This window comes from Galleria mellonella, unplaced genomic scaffold, assembly GCF_026898425.1.
Source record: "Galleria mellonella isolate WM207_F2 unplaced genomic scaffold, CSIRO_AGI_GalMel_v1 utg213, whole genome shotgun sequence".
Taxonomy (NCBI): Eukaryota; Metazoa; Arthropoda; class Insecta; order Lepidoptera; family Pyralidae; genus Galleria; species Galleria mellonella.
In genome coordinates, this window is record NW_026442039.1 from 2,151,457 (window position 1) to 2,178,225 (window position 26,769).

General features: G+C 30.6%; 1 protein-coding gene and 1 long non-coding RNA gene across 3 annotated transcripts; one reads left to right on the plus strand and one right to left on the minus strand.

Annotated features, from left to right (window-relative positions):
- Window positions 1–2,008: 2,008 nt before the first annotated feature.
- LOC128200589 (uncharacterized) lies at window positions 2,009–7,855 on the minus strand. Its single transcript, XR_008252790.1, has 3 exons — window positions 6,373–7,855; window positions 5,712–6,020; window positions 2,009–2,844 (listed from the first exon to the last, which is right to left on the minus strand). It is a non-coding gene; the product is annotated as an uncharacterized LOC128200589 (long non-coding RNA).
- LOC113511890 (putative uncharacterized protein DDB_G0282133) lies at window positions 4,459–26,763 on the plus strand. Of its 2 annotated transcripts, XM_052894471.1 has the most exons (18): window positions 4,459–4,605; window positions 5,452–5,595; window positions 7,800–7,985; window positions 8,590–8,670; window positions 9,566–12,667; window positions 12,775–12,870; window positions 13,300–13,455; window positions 16,243–16,374; window positions 17,583–17,738; window positions 20,488–20,607; window positions 21,267–21,410; window positions 21,724–21,855; window positions 21,968–22,033; window positions 22,380–22,541; window positions 22,977–23,078; window positions 24,091–24,198; window positions 24,911–24,981; window positions 25,364–26,763. In XM_052894471.1, the coding sequence occupies exons 1-18, from the start codon at window positions 4,581–4,583 to the stop codon at window positions 25,826–25,828; spliced, it is 5,448 nt and encodes a 1,815-aa protein (XP_052750431.1). In that variant the 5' UTR covers window positions 4,459–4,580; the 3' UTR covers window positions 25,829–26,763. The 2 variants fall into 2 exon arrangements, with proteins under 2 accessions (XP_052750431.1, XP_052750433.1); XM_052894473.1 differs by lacking the exon at window positions 12,775–12,870.
- The last annotated feature ends 6 nt before the right edge of the window (window positions 26,764–26,769 follow it).

Consider the following 26,769-nt stretch of genomic DNA (forward strand, 5'->3'; position numbering starts at 1 on the left):
AAATTCAAAGAAGTAGCAAAATGTTTAGGTAAATATTTTTTTTAAATTCATTTTTCATTTATTTTGTTCAAAAAGTCAAACATTTTATTTTAAGCTAAAGAATTTATATTATCTTAAGCTACAGAGTATGCCTGATTTAACGTCGCACGAGATATCGATTTTGCCATCATCGGCCACCGACTACGAAATGATAACAATGAAATCGACTTTTACAGGCTCAATAAACGGGTTCGTAACGGCCTTCACGTATTAGCGTTATGGAAAACGGATTATGTAATCTGTTGATGGACTGCTACGACCTGCCTGTCATTTTAACCTTAACGACCGACCTTCCAAAGCTTAACTTGATAATTTACCAGAATCTTTTGGATCACGAAGACTTACCTACTCATTTTTAACTCAAACTTCATTTTAAACTCACAAAGTAAAAGATTGTATATCTCTAAGATGAGAGACTGCATCATTATACCAGTTATTTAGACTATTGTTTCTTCTTCCTTTAATGGGCTATGTAACATCTAATTACTAACAGTATACCCTATCAAGTCGACCTGAATTCAATTTTCCCTGAATTCATAATGAACTAACTGACCTGTCATCATCTTTATCTAACATTAAACACTGGTGTCTTGTCAAAGTATTCCATCATTCCATTTTCACCCGTTAAAAAATGGATGTAACATCAGTGGTGGATTTATCAGTAAGTTGAGTAGGTAACTTCTTCTTCCCTTTGAGCCCCACACACATCAGTTTCTTTCAATTTTTACTATTATTAGATTTAAAGATATTTGCATTAAATTATAACATAACAATATCCATTATAATTCTTAGAAATACTTACTAGTATGTAAAAACATAATAATAACTGTAACCACTGATATGCAATAGGACTAACACAAAAGCCAGTAACCGTTGTAGGAGTGCAAAGGACAAAATTTGCGGTCTAGGTTTTGTTCAATGAAAATGGTTGATCTCAGTACCACGGTCGGTAGTTGCCGACTCCCAACCATTGTCATTACTCTCATTGTCTACTTTTCACACAAACGTTTTAATATCTCCAATTGCTTTTTTTAATTCTAAGGAAAAATGCCTAAATATGTTATATAGTCAGTTGGGAGGGAAGGAATTGTTATTAAAACCTTCACGCGGTTTCTCCTGAAAACGATGATGAAATCGTCACGACGAGCTAACTGACTCACTAACTTTTAGCTATGGTCAAGGGATGGACAGCAGCGTTCCTCTTAAAATTTCACCAAAAGCCAAAGTGCGGTTGCTAACCTGTCTACCAAGCATAGCAACCACTAGCAAAACCCTCCTTATGGGTTGACTATATTCAGCAGTAGACAGTTAACGGCTGATACAAAAAAAAACGACTTTTTATGTATGACCTAATAAAATAAAATAGATGATAGAATCTTGTAACTCGGGAATTCAAGATTTTATAACTATGAACCTCGATTTACATTGCATATTTTTCCCGTGAAATGAAATGAAATGAAATTTATTGAAATGAAATTGGTTCAATTATGTATAAGAGGTTAATATATGCAATTTTAGAATACGAGAAATGTCTACCCGAAAATACATATAGGTAGCAAATAAAGTAAATGACAACCTACCAAAATATATATTCAGAAACTTTCTATTACCTATTTATTTCATACCTATACTTACTGTATAATATGAAAAATAATATACTACAGCCGCTATTTCGTATGCGTGGATTTTGGAAGTAGGCAGCCATTTTTTTTTAGACATATCAAGATAAAACATACATAAAATCTTAAATTAGACCTTCAGGATCACAACTATGAATACCGCATTCAATGTGGTGCAGTAGTTTTTGTAACATTATGGTAAAACGAAATAAACAAAAATTCTAAATTAGAGTATAGGTTTTTATTGCTGTTATTAATAGCCTTTATATCAATTTTTATATGAATATATTATATGAATCTAATTAGAACATACTTTAGTACGTTATATGCATAGGCATCGTTTAATTCAGACTAATTTAGTATTTTATTATAATAATAACATTATAATTGTCTATTCTGAAATAAGTTGTGTGTCATATAATATAAAATTTTTCAATAAAGGTCATTAAGGTAACTTCAAATCTTATTTTAAACAGGTCCAGAATAGAACTAAAAGTACTGCCATAAATTTTATTTAGATTTTTTTAAAGATTCAGGAAGCGAGGACGTGATGACCTAGACGTATTTAAATGAGACTGATTTGGAGTGGCGCAAAAAAGGATATTTTGAAAGGAGATGGGGGAGAACTTTGCCCAGTGATGATGCCCCACTATTATGGGTTAATAATAGAATAATAGAATGAAATTTAGAAATAATAATAATACATGTAAAAATCCTACAGTTGTTCTAGAAAACCAATCTTCCTATACAATAACAAACTTACTATTTCATTTATGCAAATAACGTGCTCAACGACGAAGTTTTTCTAAACTCGACATAAGCGACTGGTCATTTCGAAAATTTAGAAAAAATTATAAGCTTAATTAGTTATATATAATTATATTTGTAAGCCTATCAGATGTCAAGCTAATGTGCCTTTCAGGGCAGTTGGTAAATAATGCACATCATTTAATAGCACAATCAGTGTCACATCTGTGTTCTTGTATTTATCAGACCTCTATTCTCGGGACGTCCCAGACGAACATCCCCAAGAGAAATAGAGTTAACATCGTTGAACGTAATTTCTGAAGAGGGTCATCAGGAAGATATAATGCCATTTCTGTACCCTTGATGTCTTTTTAAGTGCGAGCCCACTTAACCCTAACGCAGGGCGGGGACTGATGCTATTCAATGTCGCATCTGAAAACTAATGGAAAAAAATGTTATATGCGTGTAATAATAATAACTATGTATTTTTTATTAATTTCACATGTAATCGTTTCGTTATCGTGTTTATCAGTTCACTTAGGGTTTTCAGTTTATTAATATTCAAAAACAATTAAACAAATCCTTATTATTTAAAGTTTGAATCATCATCTCATCACCATCACTTCAACCATTATCTCTCTATTAATGAACATAGACCTTCCCCATAAACTGTCATAAGACACAGTATAACTCCATGCTATGCATTTGAGGTTGTCACTCTATCCAGTGAAGGGTCGTGATCGCTTCTTGGCCTTATCGGCATTATCTTAGGCAAGATCAAGGTGTAGTGAAGGGTCGTGCTATTTAAAAATTATAAAATTTGAATATTTCGTAATATTCAAGTACTGTTCTGATGTAGCGAACTACATTCTTAGGAAAAAGATATTGTTTATATTGATATATATAAATAATTTATAAAAATTGGCAAAATTTCTTAAAACTTCAATAAAATAAAATAATTTATTGTCCCTCACGCCGATAAATAATCTTACAAATAATTTACTGTAGCGAAAATTTGTTTGATGTAAGAACTAAAATTAAACTACTATCACAAGTGTTACTATTACCTTTGTATTAGATCTATCTATTAATTGTTAGAGGTATTATGCGTCAGAGGAAATTGGATATTAATAGAACTAACTCTAAAGTTTAGAATACTTTAAATTTATGTTAGATGCGAAATCATCATAGGTAATACCCATAGATTATAGTAATACCATTATTTTTGACAATTAACAATCGATCACAAAGTAATCGGACAGAGTTTATTAATTGCTAATTTGTGGGTTACTGTGTGTAAACCTGTCGATTTTGAACATCAATAAATAAATCATGAAACCAAAATGATTATTATCCATTTATGGATTTGAAGATAAAACTGACTATTTTAGTTCGCTAGCAGAATACTTTTTAAATAACCAATAGGAATTATTATAATATTTTTAATTGATTTTGAAAAGTGATAAATAATTACGTCGTTATCATAGTTAGATCTGAAACGGAACGCTCTTAAATTATATTTGAAAAGGACATAATTATGATGTTGCCACACTTCGGTATTTGAAAGCTGGATACGAGAAAAATCCTACAATTTCTTTATTTTACGATGCAATCTTTACTTGATTTTTATTTTTTCTGCGTAATTTATGATTTTACATTATTTCATTATATTTACCATACATGGTTTTAGAATACAAATTAATAAAAAAAGCTGTCATTTAATTAATCTTCTCATTCAAAACTACGAATATTTGAATAATGCACGTATAGTGGCTTTCGTTCCATCACCCTTAATTACTCGAATTAAATGCACATCCAGCAAAACATAGATCGTTACACCAACACCAACTAAATACTTAGTGATTGCAGACGAATCAACTTCTCATTTTTTTGTCTTAGAAGGTGTAGTAAATACGAATTTACGGTGACAGGAAGCGACTACGATGAAATCATAGACCGAAACCAGAGACATCAAACCTATTAGACAAAAAGTAGGAAGCGGAAAGAAACGAAAATGGCAATACTGCCAACCAAATAATGCGCGTTGGTTTTGATTTGACAGTTCACCGCGTCTAACAGCTGTTTTACCAGTCGTGAAGTATAATATTTAAATTTAGTGACCGCACGTGTTTATTTATTAGAAGGAAATTGTACTGTTTTTAGGCCATTCTAACAATGGAAGAAGACGCAACCGTTAAAGGTAAGCAGTTTTAATCTTTACACCTAATTAAATAACATGCATGGAATTTGTGCTTTCATATAGCGTTATCGCTTCAAAAGTACTCACGAACCATGCTTCTGAAGCATGTCCCAAAAACTATATCAATGTTGTAGATTTATTTCCAATTTACTTCGAATATTTAGTTTTAGTTAACCAAGCCTTTCTTTTTGCGCATCATAACACATATTGTTTCATGAGTGTTTTTAAGAAATTGAAATATTTTGTAAATATACCTACGTCTCATTTCGCAACAATGATCTGACCTATTCCAAAAAAAAAGTACACCATTTACAGGAATATAGTAACACAATAACAACATATTCGTATGTTATAAACAACTATATATCATTAGCTAAGAATATATTATTTATTCATTTTAGATATAATTGCTTTGCCATTAATATTGCTAATAATTGAGGAACATAACTCCTTAATTATTAATTTATTTTAAACTAATTTTGATTTTCCTAAAACTGTTACCTTTAAAAATAACATTTAGGTATATAAAGAAAATTTATTGATTTTTTATTGTTATTCTTAAGAAAATGTTACTTTTTTTCTAAACAGTTCAAAGCATAGACAATTTAAACAACTTAAATACTTGCACAAAAAAATTACATATTAAGAAATTATACTATCTTATGAAGTAAAAAAAGAATTTAGTTGACTTTAATTGCCTTTCAAACCTAATAAAACAGATTAAAAAATAAAGCAAAATGTAACTTTTTAATTACTTATAAAGGTTATTATGACCTTTTATTATTTACCACTAAATATTACTATGATTTATATAAAAAGGATGTTAGAATATTATTGAATTTTCAGCGCCTGTTACCCCTTTGCGGCGCAGACTCTCTATTGAACAGACTGAGGACACCAGATCACCTTCTACTCCATTAACAACACCAACTAAGAAAAGAGGTGGTCGACTAGCTACAAAACCACAGTTGGACTTAATTGATGAAAATGGTAAGGAAAGAACAACATAATCTTCATAATTTACTATGAAGATTGTATTGTTCTTTTTTAAGATTTTACATACTCTTAAAAACATAACTTCCTTTCATTTTAATAACCCTCCTTACATAAATTTATATATTTTTTTATCTTCTTCCAACCCTTAATCCCAGCACTATTTAGGGTTGGGTCTCCATATACAATGGCAACAAGTGCTCTGTCCTGGGTTGTCATATGAGTTAAGTTCCATGCTTTCATTTTCTTCTTGATATTGGACCACCATGCCGCTGGTCTGGACATGCCAGGGAAAAGGATTTTCCTGGCATGTCATAGATATATTCATTACAGTTTTTACTGAGGAACTGTCATCTCTTCTCATTATATGGCCATACCATTGAAGCCTACTTTCTTTTAGTTTGTCTGTTATTAGTGTAATTCTGAAAAATCAAACATCTTCATTTTAGCTGTGTACAATTGCTGTTCATGCTTTTTTTCTTGTATTTCCTATTAATATTTAGATAGATTTAGTATGTTGCATTTTATATCATTAACCACTATCACCATACCAACATATTATTATCCCCAGCATACTGTAATTATATATTGTATATATAAAATAATTCACTCTCCATATATATAAAATCAATATATTACTATGTATGTTAAATAGAGCTTGCACTCAAATATTAGAATAATTTGAATATTATTTCAAAATTAATATTTGAATAGTAAATCAGTGCTATTGGAATATATTCAAATAATATTTTGTTATTAATAAAATATACTTACTATAATTATTTAGAACCAAGTATTTTCACCTTTATAATGTGTCAAGCTAATAAACCAAATTAAGCACTTTGAGGTTAACTACAGCATTAATTTTCAGTCTTCAGTAAAATAATTGGAGATGTACTTTCAGTATAAGTTATTTCATTACCTTCTACTTGACTATATACCCACCCACCAATAACTACCAGGATCAGTCTTTGGACTCGATCTCTTCTCTAAATTTGTTTAGTTCTCAATGTCTTTCATAATCAGGTATCTGAGTTTATCTGTTTTTAGTATTTTCTCATCGGGCAGAGATTGTCAAGCAAATATTCAGTCTTTTCAGATATTCACTTTATGTTCTAAATGCTCCTTATTATGAATTGCAACTGCTATATCATAAGCAAATAATAACAGTCATAGAAACTGGTCACATGATATATGAATCACATAAATTATCACCACAGTGATCCTAACTAGAAAACTAAATTATGATATATATTGTCTCTGAAATGCTGAAGGAGCACATCTTTGAATTGTAATACCAACCTAATGATCTGATGTTACACACAAATACCCATTCTTTGAAAGAACTGACATAGATGTCCTTTACTATTTTTGTATTTCAAAATTAATTTGAGTAAATGTTGAGCATGTAAATTTCTTATGATTTTTTTTTACAATGAAGAAATCTTAGTTATGTCAAAGGCATATGGATAGAAAGATCATTTAAGTCTCCTCAATAAAACAATAACTAACTCTCCTTCAGAAATAACCTAAAATGTTTTCTGGGTAACAAGTACTCTCTTATAGCTTAAGCTCTTGACACATTGACATTTTTAATGTATCTAGTGTGATCACTGCACTATTATCTTTATTTATCTTTCTGATGAAGAAAAAATTTCATTGCTTCTATCTTATTTTCCCATTCACTCGATTGCTGAGTTAACAAGATTCTTGCTATTTATCAGAACACGCTTAAACTCTAAATAATTTTGTAACATTATCCATGGAGTTCCCCCATATAAGAAAATACTCTATTGATAAAGGAATTACCTATTTGTTACTTTTATTTTTGTTTTGGATTATTGAGAATAATATTCGAGTATTTAAATACTGATTGAAAAAAAAAATCTAATATTAGCATGTCCTAGTGTCAGATAATGAGGATCAAAGCACAATACATACTTTGTTTCTTATGTCATGTAACTTTATGTGAATGTAGAGAAATAATTAAAAACAAACTTATAAACATAATTTAAAATAAACTATAATAACTTAAATCATTCATTGCATTGAAACCTAATTCTGTGCCTGATGTATTTTTAAAATTTATAGAATTTTAAATCATATTACTTATCCCATAACTACAGTGAACTTTCTACGTAACAATGATCTATGTTATATGCGGTTTAGATAGTATAATAATAAAAAAAAAAATATTTCAGCTTCAGATAATACTCCTAAAAAAGGAACAAAGAAAGCCACTGTAAAAGACATAGAAGAAGAGAAGCCCCTCACACCATCTAGGCGCAGTGCACGAATCAAGTCTAACACTAGTCTAATCTTAGATACACCTCAAGCTCAAGATTCTCCAAGAGCCAAAAGAGCTGCTAGAAGAACCTCACAAATTGGTATAATAAATATTTCATAATTTTTATGTAACTTCCAATAAAAGAAAGTTCTCAATTCATCTATATTTTCAGCCAACCTCAAAAAGAAGAAGGTTCATTTAGTTAGAGACTTTCAGATACAGACAGATGATTGATGCCGTAGAAATTTTATCAAAATCTGTTCAGGTGTTTATTTTCTGAACCAAAATAATTAATATTGCCACAATAGAAGTTACTTTTTTTAGAACACTATCTTAAATTATATTGTGACTATATTATGCAATTATGTTACTGGTTTTGATTTTCTGCAGTCGATTATATCCGAGTAAAGAAAATTAATCCCCATTACAGTAAAATAGTAATAATATATAATAGGGCATACTCCCATGTTGGCCCCATATTTTCTAAATATAGAGCAAAATACTGCTTAGAAAATATATTCTATATCTTTATGATGAACCCACAATTTTTTTTTTTATGATGAACCACATTTTTGTTGAGCAAAATGTACTTATCATATTATATTAAAAGTTTCAAAATTTAGTTCATAACATGTTGAAAGTTACTTATTCTTATATGTTAATATTTGGTACATTCTGTGTAAATATAAGTATAAAATTTTTAGGAAGTGATAGTGAAACTCTTACACCGGCAAGACAAACAAGGAAAACAAGGAAGGATTCATCATCAAGCATTGATAAACAAGGTAATTTGACAAAATTTTTCATTGATTAAAAGATTGAGAAGGAAAATATACTCGTACTTTACAGATTAGAACAGCATGAATAAAAAATTTAAAACAAAAAAATATTTACTCTTCCACACTATCTCCACAGTTATTATAGAAGTTAGTATCAAAGTATAGTAAATAAAATACAAGAAATCAAATTACATGATACTTGGTTAACCTATTAAAGTGGCATCAGGTAACACAAACTCACTTTCACATTTATAATATTTGTAAGGTTCTGATCTATAATATTTTTGTGTCTTGTTTAAAATAATAATTATGATAAAAGAAATGTTAATATTTATTAAATATGCAGATGATATATCTCTGTATCTATACGCTGTATTACATTGTTGATACATAGGTAGGTACCAGAATACTGTAAATATATAGGAAAATTCATTTTGATAATTGTGAGAGGAATTAACACATAAGTATAATTCAATGTCTTTTCAGATAAAAAAATTACATACAATTGCCAATTTTATTCATGCTTGGACAATTTGAATATGTTTAGGATTATAATTATTTAATACTTGCTTAGCCCTGAATTTGAAGTTAAATGATCCAAAACCCAACATGTATGCAAAATTCACTGATATATCCTTTCAATCCAGCAACTTTTTTATTTGACTTGAATGACAATCAAGCTAATGATCCACTGAATGAAAAATGAATAGCGCCATGGACATCACAAAATAAATACAAGGTGTAATTTCACACACATCAAATTGAAATGCAGCTTCTTAATGAGAAATAATCTTTACCTTAAAATCCTCACATAATTTTATTCCAATAAAAATCTTCATAACGTTATTTTAAAATGTCACATAGGTTATCTAAAGTAAATTATGAATTTGTATTATTTCAGATGCAGTTTTGACTGGTAAAACAACGGCCATAACAGAACCTATAGTTGAAGAGACAGAAACAAATGACAAAAATGCAAATACTTATAAGGGAGGCACAGAAAAAAATAAACCAATTCGTGCAAGTCCCAGAACCAAAAGTAAAGCTGAACAAAATGGCCCCAATAACAATGTTAATTCTGAGACTAACAATACCTCTCATGAAGTTGAAAGAAAACAGAATAGTCACTTAAAAAAATTAAATGACCTACCTATTGATAAAGAACCTGTTGTTATATTAAACTCCTTAATCTTGCAAAAAAATAGTACTGAAGATACTGCAAAATTACCCAATCACAAAAATTCAGTAGAAACAAATGAAGACTTTCATACAGTTAACAAATTTGGCGAGTCGTCTATTGACAATAATTTCCAAATTAGCTTAGTTAATAAGGACAAATCGAAAACACTAAATAATGACAATAGTCAAGTATCAAGTACTCTGACCAACAAAAACGACAATGAAAAATTAAAACTATCAGAGTCAAATGCAAACTTAATTAATAAATTAGATCATAAACCAAAAAATGTTCCTGGTATGAATAAAAGTACTTCAAACATTGCAGACAGTAACAATGTAAAAAATAAAAGATACAGAACTAAATCATGGACAAATCTATCATCGACATCATTAACCCAAAACCCTATTGACTTTAATAGTGACAATGAGATAATTAAAAAAAATAAAAAAACCAAAAATTCATATAATATACACAACATGTCTGAAAACATTGATTCTCTTGGTAACAACATACTAAACAAATATAAAGAGGAAAATGATACAAACAAGTCAGATATTTTAAATTCTTCATCCTCCAAAAAAATAAAGAGAATTACTGAACTATCAGTCTCAAAAGATAAAGAATTAACAGTTAGATCTACTATTACAACAATATCTAATGAAGAAAATTCCACTGTAGGTAAAGTGGAATATTTTAATAATGAAAATAACAAAAATAACTTGAGTAATTCCCAGAATAATAAAAGCACAGATACAAATGTCTTGGAAAAAGGACCAGTTTCTGTCATACAATCCATTGTGTATTTTGAAGACTCTGATACTGATAGTAAGGGAAAATCAATTAAAAACCAGTTATCTGATAATGAAGATCAATGTGTTCCAGTAATAAATAACAATTTTGTAATAAATAACTCATTAAAATCACCTGCTATTGATATAACAGGACGAAAAACGGATCAATCACTTAAAATAGCTACTGAAAATCCTGGTTTCAGTACTAGCTGTGAACCCATGGATATTGACGAAACTATTCCGAGTAATACATCGATAATTGATGATTCTAATCAGATGGTGATTAATGACAAAGATACAAATTCAAACAAGGAACAACAAACATCCCAAGAAAATAAGAGCTTAAATATACCGAAAAAAACATCTATGTCTCCTTCAAAATCACTAAATTTGGAAAAAACACATAATGAAACCAAAAGTACTCTTATATTATCTCAATTAAAGGACGAGTCATCGTCAGAAAATAGTGTGGCGAAGTCCCCAATATGCCATATCAATGAAATTATGTCTAAGTCTTTTAATAATGTTGAAGGTAAAGATAACAAAAATGCCAAAAAAAAGAATTCGCTTGATTATTCAACTAGTACACCATTACAACAAAAAACTTTAAAGAAATTAACAATGCAAATTAATACTTCAGAAATAAATGATTCTAACACTGAAGTAAAGCAAACTAATTCATATAATGAAGGTAAACATACAACATCTGCAGAATCAAATAAATCCAAAAACCTTGATATTGCACAGGATAATTCTAATTCGGAAGAAGAATCTTATTCAGAAGAAGAATCCATTCCACAAAAAGAATCATCTAAGGAATCAACATCTATTCTTGACGACGAAGCTGAAGAAGCTAGTGACGATTATGAGTCAGGAGATAGTAGAGATGATGACGAGAGACAATATGAAAAAGAAAATGAAATTTTAGAAAAAGGCGAAACCTTAGATTCTGAGGATGAAGTTACAGATGATAGTGACTATGAAAAAGACTCTTTTGTTGTTAGTACTGATGAAGATGATAATGAATTACTAGATGGATCTGGTGATGATCTTTCAATGAGTGATAATGAACTTACTATGAGTAAAAAGTCGAAGAAAAAATATAACGAAAGAAAAAATAAAGAACAAAAACTTGCCTCAAGAGAAATGTTTGAAGCTCGTCATAATATATCAAAATCAGAAAAGTTGAAATCTAAACCAAAGAACCGACAACGTTTAGACTCCTCCAATATAGATTCTGACGAAGAAGTTATAGCAGTCTCTAAAAACCATAAAAGGAATAGATTACATTCTACACAAGAATTGGAAACGGACAAATTGCAAATCACGAAAGATAGACAATTATCAGACTCTGTGTTAAATGTTAGTGCAAATAAAGAAACAGAAATTTCGTTGCAAGATAATGAGAATATATTCAGCATAGAAGATCCTCTGTCAATGCAAGTAAAATCTGAGCCTAAAACTCCTCAAAAGGAATTAGAAATAACTACGGTTCCTATTGCTGACGATATTGAAGAAATAGATGTTAATGACAATTTGTCGATAAGGAATACTAGTAATGAATCATCTGATCCCTTGCAAAATGAAAAACTTGATGAAAATGACTCTTTAAGTGAAAATGAAGAGATAGTAGAAAATTATGATTCAGTCTTAAAAGATCTGAATAATATAAATAGTAAAAAAATTAAAATGGTTGACACATCACTGGACTCTAATGTAAAAAGTAATAAAAAATGTAAAAGTAATGAACCAATTATAGATCAGCTTAATCTTACTCAAACTAAGAAATGCAAGAAAGATAGAAAAAAATCAATATCAAATATTGAGAATTCCAAAGAAACTAAAAAAACTGAAGACAATAGAAAATCAAACAAGCCAGCTGTCGGTGACGATGATTCATCTGATTCAATAGACTTGCATTTGCTATTTTCTGAAGATAGTATGGATAGTGTAAACAAAAATACTGAAGACAAAAATAAAAAAGATTTCATACCTTTAAAGAAATCAGAAGGAAACACGAACATTCCAAATGGTAAATATTTTCTTTTGGTATTTATCTTGTTAATTTATTTCTTAACGTTAGTACATAATGTAAATAATATTACAGATTATTTCTATACTTTTATTTATATTTTTAAGATATTTCCGTAACTACAGAACACAACAGTTCCATGAACAAAGAAAAAACTAAAAAACACATATCTTCATTATGTCTATCTAACAAGAAACGATTTGGTTAGTATTCTAATAAAAAGTGTTAATTTAATTATAAAATTTTGTATTAAGAAATAATTTGTGAATTAAAATAAAAGTATGGATTTATTTAGGATATGTTCTGTATGAGTACCAAATGTCATTCTAATATATCTTTAATCAACTGATATTATAAATGTGAAAATTTATAAAGATATTATAACAACTACGCTTCCATAGCTGAAACATAAAAAATAATTATGATGTAATAAATTTTGAAATTTTCATATATAAACTTTGTAAGAATTGTAGAATTGATTAATTTGCACTGAAAATCACAATCTAATTTAATTTTAATAATAATGTATTGTTATTATAAAAAATATTTATTTTTATAAATTCAATTATTGTCAAATATCGAGATGAACTTGTTCACCATTTTACTGACAAATTTGTATGCATAATTTTCAGAAAACAATCAAGAAAATATTGAGGAGTTACCTATATTTGTTGATACTATTGGAGCTCGAGGAGACACTGACTTGTCTGGGAACATGTCCTTAAATACCAGTAAAAGTAAAAAGAACAAAAAGGATAAATATCAGGCTGTAGATAATGAAATAGAAGGTATATTATATAAAAACTTATAAATGTCTTACTAATAATAGAAAAGTAGATGATGTCTGTGTAACGCATGAATGAGAGAGATCTTAACACTTTGCTGATGGGTGACCAGTTAACTCGTCTTTTCATATCCAAACATTGCTGACAGGTGACGAGTAAACTCGTCATTGCGCTAGCGCTACATCCTCCTAACACGACAGCAAGACTGTTTGAATTGCAGAGCGTTCATGGCCAAAACAATTACTTTTCTTTGTATTTAGGTTTTTATCACAATTTTAGTTTAATTCCAAAGATTTCAACCATGATGGGATTCCCGGTCAGCAAAGTGCTAATGAGACCAACAAGGCAAAAACTTATAAAAAAATATTTTTTTATAAATTTTTTCTTTCTATCTTTTGTTTTGACGTCTACGAAAACTACGGGACCAATTTTTTTTCGAGAAAGACAAAAATTTATTTATTTTTAATATAAGTATTAACGATTAAGTTTAGTTTATTGAGTTTACCATTATGAATGATACATGTTATAAAGATGAACAATATGCACACAAACAAAATTAATAATTATTTACATAAACTTAATTACACACAGAACTGCTGATGTCTATAGGCGACGGTTACCACTTTCCATCACGTGGGCCGTCAGCTTGTGTGCCATTCTAAGTTGCATAAAAAAAAAACAAAAGTAGAGAAAGAGGCAACGGTAGGCGGCCTTATCGTGAAATGGCAATCTCTTCCAGGCAACCTTGAAAAGTGAGGACCCTGTATACCTGAACTAGGTTTTACACCTGTGCTATAGGCATCAGTTACCACAGTTGTGCTTATTAACAACCGCAGTTATGCATTAGTAATATTTTAAGAGGGACACTGCTGCTCATCCCTTGACAAACTGAGTAATCTCTTACGACAAACAACTTTGAGAAAGGAAAGGGTGGCCAGGACCACACGGCAAACATATATGTGTGTGTGTGTGTGTGTGTGTGTGTGTTGTGTGTGTGTGTGTGTGTGTGTGTGTGTGTGTGTGTGTGTGTGTGTGTGTGTGTGTGTGTGTGTGTGTGTGTGTGTGTGTGTGTGTGTGTGTGTGTGTGTGTGTGTGTGTGTGTGTGTGTGTGTGTGTGTGTGTGTGTGTGTGTGTGTGTGTGTGTGTGTGTGTGTGTGTGTGTGTGTGTGTGTGTGTGTGTGTGTGTGTGTGTGTGTGTGTGTGTGTGTGTGTGTGTGTGTGTGTGTGTGTGTGTGTGTGTGTGTGTGTGTGTGTGTGTGTGTGTGTGTGTGTGTGTGTGTGTGTGTGTGTGTGTGTGTGTGTGTGTGTGTGTGTGTGTGTGTGTGTGTGTGTGTGTGTGTGTGTGTGTGTGTGTGTGTGTGTGTGTGTGTGTGTGTGTGTGTGTGTGTGTGTGTGTGTGTGTGTGTGTGTGTGTGTGTGTGTGTGTGTGTGTGTGTGTGTGTGTGTGTGTGTGTGTGTGTGTGTGTGTGTGTGTGTGTGTGTGTGTGTGTGTGTGTGTGTGTGTGTGTGTGTGTGTGTGTGTGTGTGTGTGTGTGTGTGTGTGTGTGTGTGTGTGTGTGTGTGTGTGTGTGTGTGTGTGTGTGTGTGTGTGTGTGTGTGTGTGTGTGTGTGTGTGTGTGTGTGTGTGTGTGTGTGTGTGTGTGTGTGTGTGTGTGTGTGTGTGTGTGTGTGTGTGTGTGTGTGTGTGTGTGTGTGTGTGTGTGTGTGTGTGTGTGTGTGTGTGTGTGTGTGTGTGTGTGTGTGTGTGTGTGTGTGTGTGTGTGTGTGTGTGTGTGTGTGTGTGTGTGTGTGTGTGTGTGTGTGTGTGTGTGTGTGTGTGTGTGTGTGTGTGTGTGTGTGTGTGTGTGTGTGTGTGTGTGTGTGTGTGTGTGTGTGTGTGTGTGTGTGTGTGTGTGTGTGTGTGTGTGTGTGTGTGTGTGTGTGTGTGTGTGTGTGTGTGTGTGTGTGTGTGTGTGTGTGTGTGTGTGTGTGTGTGTGTGTGTGTGTGGTGTATATATATATATATATGTGTGTGTGTGTGTGTGTGTGTGTGTGTGTGTGTGTGTGTGTGTGTGTGTGTGTGTGTGTGTGTGTGTGTGTGTGTGTGTGTGTGTGTGTGTGTGTGTGTGTGTGTGTGTGTGTGTGTGTGTGTGTGTGTGTGTGTGTGTGTGTGTGTGTGTGTGTGTGTGTGTGTGTGTGTGTGTGTGTGTGTGTGTGTGTGTGTGTGTGTGTGTGTGTGTGTGTGTGTGTGTGTGTGTGTGTGTGTGTGTGTGTGTGTGTGTGTGTGTGTGTGTGTGTGTGTGTGTGTGTGTGTGTGTGTGTGTGTGTGTGTGTGTGTGTGTGTGTGTGTGTGTGTGTGTGTGTGTGTGTGGTGTGTGTGTGTGTGTGTGTGTGTGTGTGTGTGTGTGTGTGTGTGTGTGTGTGTGTGTGTGTGTGTGTGTGTGTGTGTGTGTGTGTGTGTGTGTGTGTGTGTGTGTGTGTGTGTGTGTGTGTGTGTGTGTGTGTGTGTGTGTGTGTGTGTGTGTGTGTGTGTGTGTGTGTGTGTGTGTGTGTGTGTGTGTGTGTGTGTGTGTGGGTGTGTGTGTGTGTGTGTGTGTGTGTGGGTGTGTGTGTGTGTGTGTGTGTGTGTGTGTGTGTGTGTGTGTGTGTGTGTGTGTGTGGTGTGTGTGTGTGTGTGTGTGTATATAAAGAAGATTTTTTTAACTATTCTAATAGAGTGTTTAATTTAATATATTTGATTAACAAAGTTGAAAAAAAATTAATTTGGATACTATACAATTATTACTTATACTATTGTTCTTTATATTCCAGCACAATATACAAATAATGATACATCTAATTTAGAGAACAATGAAATGTCTATAAATATTTCACTGAATACCAGCAAAAAGAAAAAGAAGAAACACAATAAATCTTCTAACAGTGAATCAGAACCAGTAGAAGGTAAATAAATTTTCGTACTTATGCTATTTATATGTTACACATAATAATTACTAAAGAAACCGTGTCTACAAAATATCTCCTAAGATACTTAACCCTTATATTATACTATATAATAACCGACCACATTGAGTCGAGTATATTATGAATGTGAAAATTTATAACGATATTATTATATCAACTACGCTTAAACATGTTTTTTTATACCACTGAGGTGGCAAACAAGCATACGGCCCACCTGATGGTAAGCGGTTACCGTAGCCTATGAAAGCCTGCAATACCAGAGGTATTACGCGCGCGTTGCCGACCCTGAAGAAACCTCTTTACCCCCCTTTTGAAGAACACCATGCTGTAGTCTCTTGGGAAAACCTCGGCAGGGAGCTCATTCCATAACCTGAGTGTTTACGAATTTTAATGAAAGTTGCTACATTTTTAGTTTATATCCTACCCGCATGCATCACTATATAAAGATATAGTGATGTACGCGGACAAAGTCACGGGAAGCAGCTAGTAACAAATATAATGTGTATTAGTTGGATAACAAAATAATATGATTAAATCACATAATAAATTACTGGTAAACTTATTTTTTAATAACACTACACTTTTTACAAGTTCCGAAATGTCTATGTTTTATTCTATAATTTCTGTGAAAATAAAATGCGTATAATAAATAAATTACTTAGAAATATTGCTTAAATAGTAGACGATTTACACAGCTGCTGTGTTTCGGTTTGAATATGGCATTAAAATTACTGGATATCGATATGGAGATATAACACCTCTTTGCCCAGGAATAGCAATATATTAGGGATACCGTGGACATCGTATTGTAATTCGGGGTGTCCATGGTACTGTTTATAAATAACTATTATCATTTACATGAATTGAACTATCAGCATGTTTTGGTATTCTAAGTCATATATCCTATTTGTTGCGTGTGTAACCTCCTTAATTCCATAGCAGAAACATAAAAAGGAATTCATAATATAATAAATTTTAAAATTTTATTATATTAACTTGGTAACAATTGTTAATTTCATTAGTTTGCGCTTATGTCACAATCTAAATCAAATTTAAAAATAAAGTACTGTTATTATAAAAAAAATATTTGTTTTTGTAAATGCAATTATTTATTGTCAAGTATCAAGATTAACTTGTTCACCATTGTATTAACAAATTTGTTTACATTATACAAACCTTTATTTCAGAAAACAATCAAGAAAATATTGAGGAGTTACCTATATTTGTTGATACTATTGGAGCTCGAGGAGACACTGACTTGTCTGGGAACATGTCCTTAAATACCAGTAAAAGTAAAAAGAACAAAAAGGGAAAACATCAGACTGTGGATAACGAAATAGAAGGTATTTTATATAACACATAATAATAAACAGTTAAACAAAAATCTTACTAATAATAGAACAGTAGGCTATAATCTATACATAAGATGGTGATGGCACATGAATTAGGGATCTTAATAAGAGCAACAAGATATGACAACAACAATTTTCTAACTATTTTCAGTCTATCTTTTGTTTTGGCATCATGCTAAATCTACGGGACTCGATTTGACGGTTCTATTCCTATCATAAAGATGTAGTAATATATACATATATACAGTGTGCAAGAGATAGGTCGGTCAGAACCAAAACAGCTGATTCAGATAAATAGCCTGAATCAGATGGCAGATTATTTTCCCATCGGAAATGCACCACAACCATATAATTAATTAAGTTTTGACGCCACGCAATATATTTAAAATTTTACAATCTACACGACACGTATCGTATATTACGTAATAACTATAACGGACACTCAATAGCGCTTCTTTGTAGAGAAGTTCCGTACGCTTGGAATGTTGATCTTACATATCTGATTCCGCGCATTGCGATAGGATTTTAATACGTGTATTACATTGCTGTTTTTATGTTATTTTATAGTATTATGCTATAAAATATTTATATTATGACATAATAACATAGATTATATGATTTTAAATGAAAATAAAAACCGGATAAAAGACATTAAAGTTTTGTGCTTTCTATAAAATCTATTAACCTATTGTTTAAGTCGTCTGGATTCACTGATTCTACATGATTTAATTGTTTAATTTTAAAGGGTCTGTTATCTTTTTTAATTTTTAGTTTTAATTTTGCTCTTACCATTCTGTGATTACTATTAAAGTTTTTATGGTCCTACAGTCCTCAAAGTCTTTACTCCTATTGGTTAGTATATAATCGATCTCGTTTTATCTGTGTTTGATATCCATGTCCACCTATTATTTACTCTGTTTTTGTACAGACTGTTAAGTATTTTTAAGTTATTCTCATATGCCAGCTCAACCAGTTTTTCGCCGTTTCTAGTTCGCTTTCCTGAACAATAAGAACCCAATATCAGTTCTTCCCCACCTTTTCTATTTCCGATTCTGGCATTAAAATCTCCCATCACGATTAAATTTTTATATGTATATTTGTGTATTGCATTTGAAAGCAAGGAGTAGAAGGAGTCTATTTCTGTACTGTTCTATTGCTCTGTTGGCGAGTAAACTTGTATAATTGACCACTTCATATTGGTGTGTGGTAAAGTTAAATTTAGTATTGCAATGCGTTCTGATATACCAATGAATTCATCTATATATCCCTTTAGTTCTTTACTTATCAAAAATCCTACTCCATATTGTCCTGGTGTGTCTCCATTATAATAAAATACAAATTGTTTGTGGTCCTCTATACTTTCGCCCAATCGTCTAACTTCACTCATTCTTACTATTGTCCAGTTTATTTTTTCCAATGCTAACATCTATTTCACTAAGCTTTTATTAGTGCGTGATGAGAGGGTGTTATATGTTGCAATGTATATGGTTGTTATCTTTTTTCGGATTTTCTTTATTGTGTAATGGTGTTTTAGATGGAATACTTGGAGGGTAGTAGTCGTCTTCCCCCACGGTGACTAGCCGGCTTGGGTGCGGTTCTCAGATGTTTGTTTATATATAGTTCTAGATTTTTCCTTGTTTTGGTTCCAAGTTGACATTTCTAGTTTTTTGGGGTTTCTGACACTGAAGCTGATCTTCCTCTTATGTAATTAAATAAATTATTTGGTTTCGTTATTTTCTTTGAACTTGAAGCAATTAACTTTTCTGGCGAGGCAGCTTTTGCGTTTAACTTCTTTTGTACTTGTGCAATAGGAGACCCCGGCTTCTCACGTTTTCTTTTCTCTCTATTTGTATCATTTGGTTTCTTTACTATTAATTTATCTCCCATTATAAATGCTATGTTTCCTTTTTTCCTTTCTTCTATCATTTTGGGTTGTAACTGTTTTCGTACCTCTAGCACTTCCTTAGTATAATCTTCTTTAATGTAAATGCTTGAGGGAAGACTGGATTTATTTTTCAATATTAGATGTTTTTTTTTTCATACAGTGGTAAGCGAAATTACAAGGGGTCGATTTTTAACAGATGGCGCTCCAATCCTATAAATATTACTTATTTCTTGGCTATCTAAGTTGAATACCCGATTCTTCTATGATTTCTTTTATACAATCAATAAGTTCACTCTCACTTTATCCTTTTTCTTGGACTCAAAAAATGACCTAATTATTCATTCGTTTTTCTTTTTCCATAATTTAAAGTTTTTATTCCAAATATGTTACTTTAGTTTTCAAATGCTTATTTTCCTCAATTAGCGTATTTAATTTTTCATCTTATGCCACCATAATGCTTTTTGTAACTGCTGTAGTAATTGCATAAGTTTGTTGAATTAATTTTTCATCAGGTTTTGTTAGTAATAACTCCAAAACATTTTGGTCCAATTTTGAGCTTTTATGGCAATTTAGGATAACTTAAGTTGGATTATGGTCACACAATAGGCAATTTTTTGTTTTTTTTTTTTGTTAGCAACACTGCAGTACAATTATTAACTGTCACAAGATACCTATCGTTTGATGTATGCTTTTCTCAATAATTTGTGGGTAGGTAGTACTCACTTGGTTGATAACGCTTGATTTTCACTTTAAACGTTATATATTTGTACTATTAATATTTAATAAATATTTTTTTTAAGCTGAAACGCAATTGTTATATGTTTACAATTATACTATTGTTTTTTTATATTCCAGCACAATATACATCTAATTTAGAGAACAATGAAATGTCTATAAATATTTCACTGAATACCAGCAAAAAGAAAAAGAAGAAACACAATAAATCTTCTAACAGTGAATCAGAACCAGTAGAAGGTAAATAAATTTTCGTACTTATGCTATGTATATATTACACATAATAATTACTAAGGAAACCATGTCCACAAAATATCTCTTAAGATACTTAACCCTTATATTATACTATATAATAACCGACCACATTGAGTCAATTTATAGAAATATTAATAGTAAAATATTATTAGGAGAGGTCTAATTAGAATTTTCTGAAACCAACAATCTTTTTTAAACTAATCTGGTGAAAGCTGGAACTGGTTGTTGGGATAAAAACAAATAGTATGAGTTTATACTAATAGTAAAAAATATAAAAGCAAAATAACAATCATTATCAAATAACTAAATATGGAACAGGATAATCTGTGTCTACAAGTTAGAAATGTTACATTCAGAATAAGTACAAAGAAACTACAAATATCAATACTTGAAGAAGATATTTTACTAATATTAAATGTGCAAATGTTTTTTAAATATGTTTAGATTGTATTGGAGTGAAATGTGGTACACAAAAAGACGATCTCCTAGACTGTTTTAATTAATGAACTTTTTATCATAATTAAATATTAATCTTTTAATTTTAAATAATGGTCATAGCACATTGCATGGGGGTACTTGATAGTAGTAAAATATAAAATATTAAGATAATAATTTATTTGATAAATTCTCTGATGTTATTTCAGCAATTGAAAACATGTCCAAGGTACTTAACTCGACTGCACCACACGAATCTTTGAACATATCATCAGAGGCTAGTGTAAAGAAGAAGAATAAAAAGAAACATAAAACATCTACACTTAATACTTCCCAACAAGTCCCTGTAGAAGGTATGTATGCTTTTTATATTTTTTAAACTGACATTTTTCGATTAAATAAACTGTAAAAAATATTTATGCTTACAATAACATTTGGGCTTATTTATTTACTTACTGTGATGATAGTTGTAATTATAGTTTGTAAATGTAGTATTCAAGTTTATAGTTAAAATTTCTGTGTGTTTATACCATTAATGATCTAAATCTTACCCATATTTTTTGTTTAACAATTCATGAATACACGTGGTGTACTCAAACTATTAAACATTTTCCTTGCATTATCTTAATTTAAAAAAAAATAATTTCGTTATTCATATTAATTCAGAGGATATCCTGGTGGCACCGGAAGCACCTTGTAACACTACACTCAATACAAGCACAAAGAAAAAGAAAAATAAAAAAAAGCAAAACACTTCCGCCACCGATGATACTATTACGCCACAAAATACAGTACAAGGTAATTCGCGTATTATAGTATATAACTAACTCATCATGTTTATTCAACAAATAAAATATTATAGTTAAAAGGTTTTATTTCTTTTGTATTTTAAGTAAACTATTATTTTCAGATGCCCAAATTAATGACGACGCTCCCACAGAAGTGCCTTTCCAAAGTCATAAAAATGCTCAAAGTCGTAAGTGCAATATTGTTACACTATACATCCATTCTTACTAATATTATAAATGTAAAATTAAAAAAAAAATACTTTAAATGTTTTTAAATAAATTTACTCGATCTTGTTTAAACGGCTGCATGAATTTCGATTCAGGAAATAAACAGTATGTGTCGCACATGTAGTTCATATCGTGATTTAATATATTGCTATTTACGTAACATTGTAATAAAAATACTTTGAATAATATAAGAACAAATAAGCAGCCTTATTGCAGAAAATAAACTTTTCAAGAAAATAATTAAATACAACACCAATTATAGATTTGTATTTTATTAAAATCTCATATTTATTTTACTTATTATAGATAATGACGTAGAGACTGCTGTAAATAACAAAGGAACCTTCAAAGAGGATACTTTAAATATGAAACATGACAAGTCCTTAACTAAAGCTAACCTGAACAGTTCTTTGGGAAGTAAAAAGAAGGGGAAATTGAAAGCAGACGCGGTCCCCGAAATGACAGAAGGTATCTATTGCATACTAAATCGACACCGCAGTAGTCTTAAACATTTTTTAAATAATAATATTTTAATATATAGAAAGACGCACAAGTATAACATAACGCAATTTCAAAATAGTGGGGGTCTTGTAATACGTTACGATGCAATACAGGGGCGGGAGGAAAGTTCAAACAAAGCCACATCAAGTATTAAGTAACATCGTGACGAACAAACAGATATACAACAGTTCTAATAATATTTGATTTCTATTACTTATATATAAAGCCGTATAGATTCGCTAGCTAATTACTGCAAAATTAAATACACTGAATTGTCGATATTCTAATATTATCGATGTTTTAGAAAATAAATAGTTTGAACTACTGTTTTCTTTCAAAAATATTTTACATTCTACATGTGAAACCTCTATATTGTTGTTGATTGTACACATGATATTCCAGATATAATTACACTTAGTGGTAATGCTGAAGAGGTAGAAATTCTGAAGAAACGTAAACGAAAATTGTCCGCTTCAACGAATCCTGATGAAGACACTGAAAAAGGTATAAGGATAAGTGCCTTAGGAGGTCGTCAGACCGCCTTTACTCTAGGTTCCTTATCCATACTAATAATAAGATTGGATTTTTGTATGTTTGTTTGTTTATTATTAATAAACTAAAAAATTACTTAACCAATTTTAAAAAATCTTTTATCTATAGAAAGCTACATTATGGACAAGTAACACAGATTATATATAAAACTGCTTTTTTTTTTAATGGATGATAATGCAATGGTAACTTCGCCCGCGATAATGATATACGCCGGCGGGGTATCAATGAGGGATGATAGGAAACGGTTATCACTTCCATTAAGTGGGCTGTCAGCTTATTTGTTATTATCGCAGTTATTGACACATTCTTTTTTATACTTGCAGTCTCATAATATAAATTCTCAGCCGATCCAAGTCTCAAACGTGACTTTTCTAAATTCGCTCAGATCTAGACCTCGATAACGCAGAAACGATCCTAAGCCACCTGCATCTGACACTGACTCCCTGCATTTGAGGTCATCACTCTATCTAGTGGGGGGTCGTCCTACACTGCGTTTACTCGTATGGGGTCGCCACTCAAGAACCTTTCTTCCCCACTGGTTGTTGGTTCTTTGAGTTATATGACCAGTATATTGTCACTTTAGCTTGCTTATCCTTCGGGCTATGCCGATTACTTTCGTTCTTTTGCGGATATCCTCGTTTTGGATTCTAACATAAAAAAAAAACATCGAGCATAGTCCTCTCCATGGCCCGCTAAGTAATTTGGAGCTTTTGCACTCGGGCAATCGTGTAGGACCATGTTTCGGTTCCATAAGTCATTACTGGCAACATGCACTGCTTAAAAACCTTCATCTTCAAACCTTAAGGTATTTTCGATTCCGCATGCAAATGTACGTGACGTGTAGAATAGACAATGCCTGATATTAAATATTAAATATGTGTACATTATTATATAGTAGTATACATAGTAGTTATACATTATAATTTTATATGTATTAAACATTGTAAACTTTTATTTTATACAGATGACCTAAAACGATTGGATGCATCTGAAGTTTCAAATGAACCATTGGTAAAAAATCAAATTAAAAAACGCAAATTATACCACGTAGAGGACGGTAATAATGAAAAAGGTAATAAACATTAATATTTATGATTGATGTCACTTGGTGCAACTTAATACATAATCATTATTATTATTAATTTATTACATAATGATAAACATTTACATATATTCATCATGGCAGTCCATATATGTTTGATTTTGTAAAATGTATAAATGAAATGCCATTGTAATAATATTATCATAGTAATAAATATTATTATTTTGGAAATCAGCTCACCGACGACTTAATATCGTGAGAATGTTTCTAATTTATAAATTTATGTCTATTACTTGTTATTCTATATTATTGTTATTTAATAATATTACCAACATATGTAATTTATTAAAGCATAAATAAAATATATTTACATATTTTATCATAATGTAATAATTATTTATCGTTACTGATTACATTAATCAGTAAGGATAAATAATTTGGTGTTTTCATATTTGACTTTTTTAATAAAAAAATCCTAATATATTTTTCATCGAAATAACACGACATAAAACAAATATCTAGCATAGAATGTTTTATGTTATTTTATTATACATTATTGTATAATATAAACAATATCATACTTTTAAAATCAACTTATTATGAAAAGACATAGTTTAGTAAATATTTCAAACAAGCATAAAAATCAAATATCCACTAGTAAAAAGTTGTTTTTTTAATCACTATAAAGTACTGTAAAAGTTTCTTTGTTTTTAATGTCTTTAAATTATTATTATTGTTACAGAAAAATCTCAAAAAAAAGGTAACAAAAAACGTAAAGAAAGGGATGATGATGAAGAAAATACAACCTCCAAGGTAATTTAAAGTTAATACAGGTAGAATTAAATTAAGCATAAATCTATCCATATGAACATAACAAACATTATTTTAGTTCTATTAAAACCACGTTGAACCACCGATACCTACATACCTATGCCTCCTAACTGCCATTTATAATAATGCCATTTATGTCTGCTTTCCTATGTTAAATAGAGACGTTATTTTTTATCATATATAAAGGATTAACTTTTTTGTTTCAATGTATTTCAGTGAATTAATTTAAAATTAGGATATTTTCTGTAACCTCTACATGTTATGGATAAATCTATATTGAAAATTATTGCTAGTTAACTCTCAAAAATAAAAAAAAGTGTGCAGTATGTTTTAATTCATTATTAATATTTCAATGAATTTTCAGATATTCAAGAATAATTCATTTGAGAAAGTCAGTGTACCACGTCTACCTTCAGCTCTTCTCAGTCAATTAGATGACAAACCCAAAAAGGAGATACTTGACATAAAGAAATCAAAAATTATATCAACAACACAATTTAAAGTAGAAGATGTAAGAAAGAGAAGAAATAAACCATCCAACTATTTGGAAGAGAGTGTGTATTTAAATGATGCAAATGAAAAAAAGAAACAAAAAGGAAATATCAAAATTCCCAAAGTTCTCCCTTTTGTACCTACAGTTTCAACATCGGGCAACGGTTTTACTACTAACTTTCAAATCAGCGTAATACCGAAGGAGACCAAATTTATTGCTCAAACAGAGAATATTCCAAGTTTTAAAAGAGAATATTTGTATAATAAAAAGATTAAAAGACTGGGCACTTATGAACTGTATAAAAGACAAAGAAATATGAAAATATCCAAATTTTAATCGCACGTTTTTTTTTTTGTGTAGTTATTATTATGATAATTTTGTTGTCCAGACTATTTCCGCCTAGTTTTGTTTTGTATTCAATGTTCCGTTTGTTGTTTGTATACCTTATTAACACAATGAAAATTCATTGATATTTTCATCATCGTGAATAATATTCACGCGGAACAAAAAGAGCTCACAAATACTCATAAATTAAATCACTATGTTTGTTATATAGATATAAGAAAGCGTACTTTTCATTACACTTAAGCTTCACCTTTATAATTAATTATTTAAGATATTTCACAAGTTACTAAATCACCTTTCATAAAATATCTATTAATATCACTTTTATACATTTCAATATTTAATATGGATGGAATATAGAAACGGACAAAATAAATTGGATGTTATTCATATAAAATTGTATACATAAATACTCTTTCAACTAATTCAATTATTTATTATTATTTTCTTTATTAATTTAACATTTGCATATTAGTATTGCGTATATTTTCTAGAATGTATCATGCCTTAATTGTTAAATGTGAAGTTGTTTGTATAGATCGTATAAAATTTGTTTTAATTGAATTGTTTTTGATCATACATAGCACATTAAAAATTGGATGTCTTGAAACAGTTAAAACGTTTGATTTTATTATTTGAATTGTCTTTTTTTTATGATTATTTTGCTTATTTGTGTTACGATATAGAGACTATCCAAATTACATTTAAATGCTATTTAATATTAATCTAGTGTTAATTTGTTATAAATTGGGATTTTAAGAGTTCAAATTTTACCGCTTTAAGACGATAAGTTACTAAAATCGCTACCAGTTGGCGCTTGCATCGTTAAAAAGTGGTATTATCCATGTGCCTTTTATTTACTTAGTTTCAGATTAAAACTTTCATTATTTTGATATTTCATTCAATAAACGTAATCCTTAAACGAATTTCTT

What these genes read in the sequence shown, in the direction of transcription:
- LOC113511890 (XM_052894471.1), top strand. Translation starts at nt 4,581, where the DNA reads ATGGAAGAAGACGCAACCGTTAAAG. An exon ending in CCAACAAGTCCCTGTAGAAG is followed by an intron (nt 21,411 to 21,723) that starts GTATGTATGCTT and finishes ATATTAATTCAG; the next exon opens with AGGATATCCTGGTGGCACCG. An exon ending in GCCACAAAATACAGTACAAG is followed by an intron (nt 21,856 to 21,967) that starts GTAATTCGCGTA and finishes TATTATTTTCAG; the next exon opens with ATGCCCAAATTAATGACGAC.